This window comes from Maniola hyperantus, chromosome 16, assembly GCF_902806685.2.
Source record: "Maniola hyperantus chromosome 16, iAphHyp1.2, whole genome shotgun sequence".
Lineage (NCBI taxonomy): Eukaryota > Metazoa > Arthropoda > Insecta > Lepidoptera > Nymphalidae > Maniola > Maniola hyperantus.
In genome coordinates this window covers 7,314,380-7,323,210 of record NC_048551.1, presented here as the reverse complement: position 1 = coordinate 7,323,210, position 8,831 = coordinate 7,314,380, and the positions used below count along the sequence as shown (strand labels likewise).

Sequence of the window (8,831 nt, the reverse complement as noted above, 5' to 3'; positions counted from 1 at the left end):
TACGTGGTATGCACTATGCACGTCTTATAAAACCAGTATAAAAATAGCAGAAAGTCATTCAAAAACAGAGGCCACAAGTAATTTCAATCAATTAGCGTAAATTGCCACAGGCTCATGATTGATTCGTACTGTGTAACATGCGACACTGGCTGCTGCCGTGACTGGCCGACCCGAAGTGACATTACTGCTATGGAGCTTCAATCGAATTGAAGATGCGCGCGGTAAAGTATACCTAGATTTCGTTGCGCTATAATGAAGTGAATGAAATATTTTTTCCTTTGTCGTTCACTGGTTTTTCTATTCTTAAACTTTCAATTATTACCGTTACTTAGAATTAGCCTGCTAAAGTTACTCTAAAGAGATTATATAAATAAGACTTCAGTGGGAAAACAATTTATTTCATTATGTACATGGTGGGTGTTTCCAGCATATAAAATAATCACACTGCCTCAAGACAAACTATTACACAAAAGCTAATATTATAAACTTAACATCTATAAATATATTATTATGTGCGATATACATTTTGCATGATATAAAATATTGCTGGCGTGATAATTTATGTATTTATGGTGTTACGTAAATGCGTGTCCGGCTCTTAAGTCTTTTTGTTCAATCAACGCGATTATAATGCACTATGCAATATCTACTCATGTTCTATGGGGACTTATGGGGGTAAGTAAAACTGGATCAAGTGTGCCAAGATGAGTCCCTAGCCCTACCAAACCGTCTTATCATTTCATCATCATCATCATTGTTAACTGATAGATATCCGCTGGCGGACCTATGTCTCTTCTAGGGACTTCCACAATCCACACGCCATGATTTTACGCCGCCTGAATGCAGCGGCTCCCTTCGACTCGTTTGATGTCGTCTGTCCACTTAATGGTGGTCTTCCAACACTGCGCTTTCCGGTGCGAGGTCGCCATTCTAGCACCTAATGGGACCCCAACCAACATTGTCATTTAGAATTTTCCAAAAAAATATTTTTTAATTTAATTCTACTTGTTATTTTAATTGTATAAAAATTCTCACAGTAGACCCGTTCTCAGTAGTGGGCCGGCGATGGGTTAACCATGATGATACTAAAAATGATGATGATGATGATGATTGCTATGTCCACGTTTGACCAAGTTTTACTTCAGCCCCTGCCTTTATTATTTTCTAACTTCCAGTCTGTTCCATGTTCAATTACCTAGCTATCTACCTCTCGTCTCACAGTACACAATACACATGCCATGATGCCAGTACAGTACTACCACCATATGCGCAACAAAAGGCAAAAAGCGCAACCTAACGCCGACTAAAACCGAATGTACACCAATGAAATACATACCATTTTGCCTGGCGTTAAGATTTTAAACTCAAGAACATCAGAAACTCGTGCTGTCTCGCTCATAATTCGCGCGTAGACAACAACCAATAGCGGACGAATGCACGTTATGATTGGCTGAAATATTTTCGCGCCATTCAAAAATTAGATTTCTGCGCAGAATCGAAGATACCTCGGCGTAACTGATTGAAGTGGTAGTTCTGTACTGTCTACCTATAGTTATACCTACTAACATTGATTTATATTATAACACGCAAAGGGTTAATATAATATATGCCACCTGGATAAAAGAACTCTGATCTAGAACCCGCTCGGTGTATCATGGTGCGAAGTGAAATGCAACGATGGGTGTTTCTGATGCCCCGCTTTTGGTTCGTCAGTTAATCTTTGCTTCCCGTGCCATAGAATCGTACAGTTACCAAACGCTTATATTATAGTTACATTCCTTCCACTGCCATCCAGATACTGATCTCCACTGATACAATTATATAGTAAGTAGTATAGTATCAGCTGGACTTGCTATTGCCGACTGTTCTTGAAGCAACTTGATAATCGCCATTTTGGCGATGATATCAGCACTGAGTGTCATGTGAGCGTTCTCGGTACTAAATGTTATTGATGAGACATCTGTCAAAATAATGTAAATACGAAGACCATTTGACACAAAGTATCGATTTCCATTCTTGGTACGCTTGGCTTGGCTTTGAATTGGCACCAAAAAATAACTATAATCTTGTATGGCACACTTTATCTAGCATACTTGTATTTATCCATATCCAGAGCTCTTTTTACCTGTACAAATCTGTACAAAAAGAAATAGTGCTGTTATAAAAATATGTTCAACACAAAAAAAATCACATCCCCAATTACTGGAACACAACGCAAGCCTATATCAGTCTTATTTCTATACAAAAATGATATAATCAAGAGGTGAGAATTGATGAAGAAATACATACAGACATAGAAACCGAGTAACAATAAGATTGATAATAAATAAGTAAATTCCATCTTACATCCTATGACTACACAATAACAAATGAATAGGTACGCTTATTTTGATATACCACAGGGATTGTTAATACTGACGAGTCTTACAATTGGGGTGTTCAGAGATATGATATAGGTTTGTTTTAGGATAGCTAGTGGATTGTCTATCATGTATTCTTGCTCATAATGTATGTGCTACAGTCCACGTTCGAGCTTCGAGCTTTCGTCTACCTAAGAGTAAAGTAAGTAAGCTGTCATACTTACCTAATAAGCAGTATTTAATCCATGTAATTATCTTCGTAAGTAGACATAGGTAGATAAAAGGTACGTAGCTACTAGCTACAATGTACATTTATAAGAATTCCATGTACAGTGAATGACAAAGTAGATATTATATAATATATTCCACACGCTCTACAGCGGTCACTATCGCGTGACAGTACGAACAAATCATGAGGCTGTTGCGATTCACGTAGGTAGGTAGGTATTTAACAAACGTGAATTTGCTCGCTATTTTCGAATGGCAATTGTTAGAAACGCGCCTTCTATACTTTGTCGTTCACTGATTACTTCATAAATTTTATTTTTGCGACTGACAACAGTCAGTAATAAATCGGATATCGATATGACATCGTCGACGTACTTACCTAGTTTTTAAAAAGTTTCGAAGCTCAAACATGCGAAATGCAGAATATTTTTATTTGAATTTTTCAAACTTTATGATTGGTATAAGTAGGTAGGTACTACTTCATGTCATGGATAATCTTCAGCATAAAATCCATTGCCTGACATGACATTTTTGAAGCTAAATATAAATACTTAAAGATGAATGGTTGAGTTTTAATGTCGTCTACTTTCTTCAGCCTTATGATAAAATGACTTCCAATAAAACACGTTGTAGAATTACACTCGTAACAAAAATATTTTTAGTAGCTTTGGCATTGGACTTTACCTAAACAGTCAAAATCTAGGTGATTACAAAATATAGGTTAGGTACTTAAACTACAGAATTACATATTATATCGTATCTCTGAATAAGCAATCTTTTGGCTTTCAGGTAAAAAGCCTAGCTAAAATTTCGTTATATTATACAAATAATAGGCACTGAATGTTTTAAGACGATTATAAGAAGAGTTTATGCCCATTGCCCATACATACCATATTATCAAACAATACAGTGCCTGCTTAATTTTTAATAGCAATAAAAAAGCAGCTATCTTCAACTATGACATAATTTCACAATAGGAATTTCACCCTCACCATCTGGGTGTCTGGTGCACTTCGACCGTCCGCTGCGCCAGATCCTTCTTTCCACGCACGTGCAAACTGTGGAACCAACTCCCATCGGCGGTGTTCCCACTAGATTATAACATGGGGTTATTCAAGGGGCGGACCAACAAATTCCTAAAAGGCCGGCAACGCATCGGCGGCTCCTCTGGTGCTGCAAATGTTCATGGGCGGCGGTAATCACTTAACATAAGGTGACCCGCCTGCTCGCTTGCTCGCTATATCTATTAAAAAAAAAAAAAAAAAAAAAATTGGAGTTGGTCAAAAAGTTGAAAATGCGATTTCATATCGAGATCGTGGCATACTAAGTTTAAATGATTGAAGATATTTAACTTTACGTCGCATAGTTTTCGTGTTCACAACAAAACCATAATGTGACCCAATAAATTTAGTTGAACACGCAACACGGCTAAGCTTGAATATGAACAACGATTCGCCAGTCGCCTTACCTAGGTTTTTATTGCAGTGAAACATCGAACTACGGCGCGGCGGCGATTCAATATAATTATGTCAAAATATTGTTTCGAATGCCTTACATAAGGATCGAGTCAAAAAGACAAAATGATAGGAACATTATTATTTTAGGCACTTGTCCCACCGCCGACGATTAGCGAGTAATGAGTTTAGCTAAAAACTAGAAACTAGTGGTGAGCAACGAGAATCGAGCGTTTAGTTGAGATAGTTTTGTCGCTAAGCTATAAAGGAGTGTGCGATTGCGACGGGCGATTACTCGCACCGTTCGATCGGATAGGCTGCGCGAGTCATACATATTTAAATTTTTTTACTATTTTTTTGCTACGAAAAACTAGTAGATCGAGAGTTCTCGACGATTGTGTGCACAATTAGCGATAATCTTATAATATATGTATTTATCTCTTTATACGACATCATGATATTATACTTATCGATTGCACGTTTCTTGAGCGAGAACTATAGTCTATAGCTAGTCGCTTCCTCGTCGGCGGTCGAATGTTTACCTTAAATTTCACGTTTTCCTGATGATCTACTACAATAATTTAGCGATTGCAATTCAATAATGTTCACTTCCTTATACACATAAAAACTTTAATTGGCATTATCTAAGTCTTACCTAGATACCTACCTACTCCGGTGTTTGAAATTTCCAGTAGGTAATTAGGTAGGTATGCTTCTATTGTTTGCGTCATTCAATTCCATAACGCTTAAAACAAGTCGCAATTTAAAAAAAAATACATGGCTATGACTGCCCTGCCAAAAACAAACTAAAAGACTTTTTAACATTTGAAATCGGCGCCATACAGCTGCCGCTATGTTATTGATTTTTTTCAAAAAAATAGCCTTCTGACGATGGCACCCCATAGGCCCTACATTCTAATCTGTTGAGGCATTTGGAGATTTAGAAGCTATGGTGGCATAAAGAAACTTGCACACATACACCCTAAAAGGGTTATCTTCTTTTTGTGGGCAGTCGTGTAGTAATATTATTTCAGAACCGGAAGTAATTTTTGCTATGGGTTTATTGACTGTTTTACTCAATTGTGTGCGTAAAATGCGAAGCCAATAGGTACTATTAAAGGAACCAGCTGTATCTCCTCATCAAACATATTAGGCATTCAGTTCGGAGCAAGCTTAAAAGCAATTAGCGCCTTCATTCCTCGGTTTCTTCTGGATTTTCTGCCGTTAGCAGGTTAGTATTGTCATCCGCTTGCAGGTCGGTGGTTAACTTCTAGAACAAGGGTCACGTATTATGCATCATGAAGATCTTTATCTACATAAGTAAGTACAGCATAAAATCAACACCCCGGCTTCAATTGGATGGGATTTCTGAAAATCCTTTGTTAATGGGGCTCTAATTTGTAGAGACAACCTACATGTAAAATCTTAAGTTTGAATCTACTTTTAGAGTTCCGTGCCTCAAAAAGAAAAAAGGAACCCTTATAATATGATCACGTTGTTTTTCAAGATAATAAAGTCTATGTTAACCCGAAGTATTAGGTGAAAGTAGGTATGCCATGTTAAGTTCATTTAAATCAATTAAGTAGGTACCTAATTTCGGTGTGAAGCGTGCACTGTCAGACAGAGTAAATTTTAAAATATACCTACAATTATACCTATTTGTTTTGGGGTCTGTATCCCTAGTAATGCTTGCCCCGATTAGAACTTTCAAAATATACTTAGGTATTTAAAATGTACAGGAATCGTTCAGTAACAGTTTTATTATAAGTAAAAAATAAAAGAATTTATAATTACCCCAATTTGTGCGGAGGCAGTGGTATTTCTTTTGCGTCGTCGGACTGCCAACGCTAGTAAAAAGACCAGCGCGATAGACGACATCGCCGCCACGAGCAGCGGCAGCAGAAGGTTGTCCCCGGGTGTATAACCCTATAAACAACGTTCCAGTTATAATTTTAAAAAAATGGAAGTATGGATGGAGAGTCTTCTTCGGAGAGTAACTTAAAGAGGTCAAAGGGTTTGTTTTCACCTTTCAGCAAATCAGTCTTGATTGTAGGCTGGTATTTGAAGATGTTCGCCGCTTTATCTGTCTGGTGATTTTGGTGTTGTGCTACAAATTCATTTTTAGACTTTTTTTGTTTTACCCAGATATCGATTGCTTTTCTAGCAGGTGCCCTGGACATATCGATTTTTTGGAGTGAAAGAAACTTGAAATGCTTATCTATAGCGTGGAGTTATTTCTCGAAAATCTTTCCGTCTGGATGTTTTAGAATTCTGTGGAAAGTCGCTACGTTATGTACCTACCTACGTGATTTATGCAATTATTATAGGCCCGCTGGAATTAGTTAAACAGATCTATTTTCTAACCAAGCGTACATCTTCATTCTACACTCGAGAAACTGTCTCTGGAAAGCTGAAACTTAGCCGGTCTGCCACCATATCTACCAGGTACGAGTTACGACATTTCCGTTAGGTGCTAAGTTATGCTGATTCCTATTACATGGGTGGTAATTACGACCGCGACAGGACAATTGATTTATTATCAACAGACGACATTTTAATAGTAACCAGGATCGACAGCTATGTGATCTTTGAGAGGGAAAGTAAATGTTACAAAATAGGTACTTAGGAAGCATTTAATGTAAATTATACTTGAATATTATCGTGATCTAAAAGATTAGTGATGGAAGAGCTTGACGGGCTTTGAATGAAGACATGGTATAGTTTACATAAATGCATACAAATATTATGTTAAACCTTCTGAAGCACGAACAAATTTGCCATTTGTGTTCCTTGCTATTCCTACCCATGTACTGTCTTGGGTTAAACATTTATAGGTGCATTCTGCGCTTGAAGATTTTTAATATATGTACTTAGGAAGGGCCGGGCATTAGCATTATAAGTAATATACATAAATTCTTACTTACTTTCTTTACTACTACTAAGTATAAGTTTCATAATAAAGATGCGACGTAAACTTCTATCCTCATCCTATCCTACGCCAATTTTGTAAAATTTTTTTCGTAATCAAAATGCAGTAATCACGACGTAAAGTTAACTAAGTAATTTAACTACCTATTTCATAATTTGTACTACGTTAGGAATTGATTACGACTTACGAGTAGTAGGTAGGTATATCGATCACGCAATTCACGCTCACGTAAATATAAACATTACATAAGTTAGATACCTAATTCGTAATTGCACTTACCGTCCATTGGAAGTAAGACGACGTATCGACGAATGGCCACCGAGCGCCGTACCACCCGCCGTCAGTTGCCTTTGAAACTGTTACTTCGTCTGAATCTGTTCCAGGCGAAGCTGAATCTGGCTTCAGTGGAGGTAGAGAGAAAACTTCGTCGACCTCCAGAGATTCTTTGAATTCATCGTCGTCGTCCACGGACAGAAGTGTGTCCTTCAAATCCTGCAATTTGGAATTTTCACTTGTTTGCGCTACTTCCGTAGTCATCGGAGTCTGCGTAGTTGTCCCTTTTGTAGTTATCAGGACATCTTCAAACAGTTTCGGAATTGAGGTAACTGGTTTCTCTGATGGGCTAAAGGCATGGGAGTAGTATCTAAAAACATTTCGGATCGTGATCGGTTCTGGCGTTACTGTTGCTCGGATAATGGTATCTTTCTCCCAGGGTTTCATCGACATTGACATGTAATGATCCAGTAAACGGACACTTCCAGATGGTGTTCCAATGAGAGGAATTTCCGCACTATCCTCAGTCGGGATTGGCTGGATGGTCGTAGAAGATGATGAAAACTTCCACGATCTCAGAGCAGGCATATTCCATGGTGGCGTAGTAGCTTTTTCACTGTTTAGTGTTGGGCTAAAAGTTGAGGGCGATTTTGTGGTTAGAGGTGCAACGCTGGATTCTAAACTTGTTTTTAAAGTCGATGATCCTTCCGGATAAATCTTCAATTCCTTTTTCCGTGATCTAACTATATCCTGCCCGTGTGTTGGGAGAGGCGCACTAGTCATAACTTCATGTTGGTTGTGTTGAGTTCTTCGTGCATACAGGACACTGTAAATTGGAATTGATGCAAATCCTATCGAAACTATTACCCCGATAACTATAAATAAAACGAACTTGAGCGCGAACTTTCTATTAGCACGTCTCACATGGATGGAGGGGCTGTAATCTCGGCCTTTGCCCTTCAACCCACTATTACTTAGGACTTCCTCCGTTTGCGGTAGTATGGTATACTGAAGACTGTTTTCGCCGTGTCTTACGGTCTTGTACATGATAGTAGTTTAAGTCACGAAAAGAAACACTACGTAAAATATTATTTTTGCTTTTAGTCTTATCACATGCTCGTATTTGTCACTAATGTAAGATGGCACCGTTTTGTAAACGCACCCGGGTGTCGCGGTTCATTTATGTTGTACCCGGTTAGTGCGAGTGTCGGGTCTGTTCCGGTTTTGTGCAGCGTGGATAGTTCTCTGGTAGGTTCAAGTGCGGGACGCATGCGCGACAACATTGAGCGGCTGCGCGTTCCCCTACTGTCTTCCGGCAGCTCAACGGCCCCGGCTTTGACTTGGATGCCGGCTTCATAAATTCTACATCGCACTCATGACAATAACAATAACATAACAGACGGTTCGTCTCATTAGCGACGTGACAACGTTAAGCCGTCCTCAGGCAGTCGAGAGCATATTTCATTGTTATAGAAGGGTATACAGCTATAAATGTTGAATAGGTGGTTTTTGAGGTCGGTTCAGCTTTCAAATTAATAATAAGGTCTCCACAGAACTCTGAATAAAGTAACCTATTTCTGAATTCTG

General features: G+C 38.5%; 1 protein-coding gene across 3 annotated transcripts; it reads right to left on the bottom strand.

Moving 5' to 3' along the window:
- Positions 1 to 381: 381 nt before the first annotated feature.
- On the bottom strand, positions 382 to 8,465 carry LOC117989620 (uncharacterized). 3 transcript variants are annotated; one of them, XR_011237694.1, is made up of 4 exons: positions 7,251 to 8,465; positions 5,837 to 5,968; positions 2,585 to 5,312; positions 382 to 2,135 (listed from the first exon to the last, which is right to left on the bottom strand). XR_011237694.1 is itself a non-coding variant. In XM_034977008.2 (3 exons), the coding sequence occupies exons 1-3, from the start codon at positions 8,289 to 8,291 to the stop codon at positions 5,235 to 5,237; spliced, it is 1,251 nt and encodes a 416-aa protein (XP_034832899.1). In that variant the 5' UTR covers positions 8,292 to 8,465; the 3' UTR covers positions 382 to 5,234. The 3 variants fall into 3 exon arrangements, 2 of the variants coding, with proteins under 2 accessions (XP_034832899.1, XP_034832900.1); XM_034977008.2 differs by having other exon boundaries at positions 382 to 5,312; XM_034977009.2 differs by having other exon boundaries at positions 382 to 5,309.
- Positions 8,466 to 8,831: the final 366 nt, after the last annotated feature.

Excerpts from the sequence above, each read along its gene's own strand:
- LOC117989620 (XM_034977008.2), bottom strand. The coding sequence starts at position 8,291 with ATGTACAAGACCGTAAGACACGGCGAAAACAGTCTTCAGTATACCATA. Across the intron at positions 5,969-7,250 it reads CGTCTTACTTCCAATGGACG|GGTTATACACCCGGGGACAA; the intron begins GTAAGTGCAATT and ends CGTTGTTTATAG. Across the intron at positions 5,313-5,836 it reads CTGCCTCCGCACAAATTGGG|AAGTTAACCACCGACCTGCA; the intron begins GTAATTATAAAT and ends CCCTTGTTCTAG.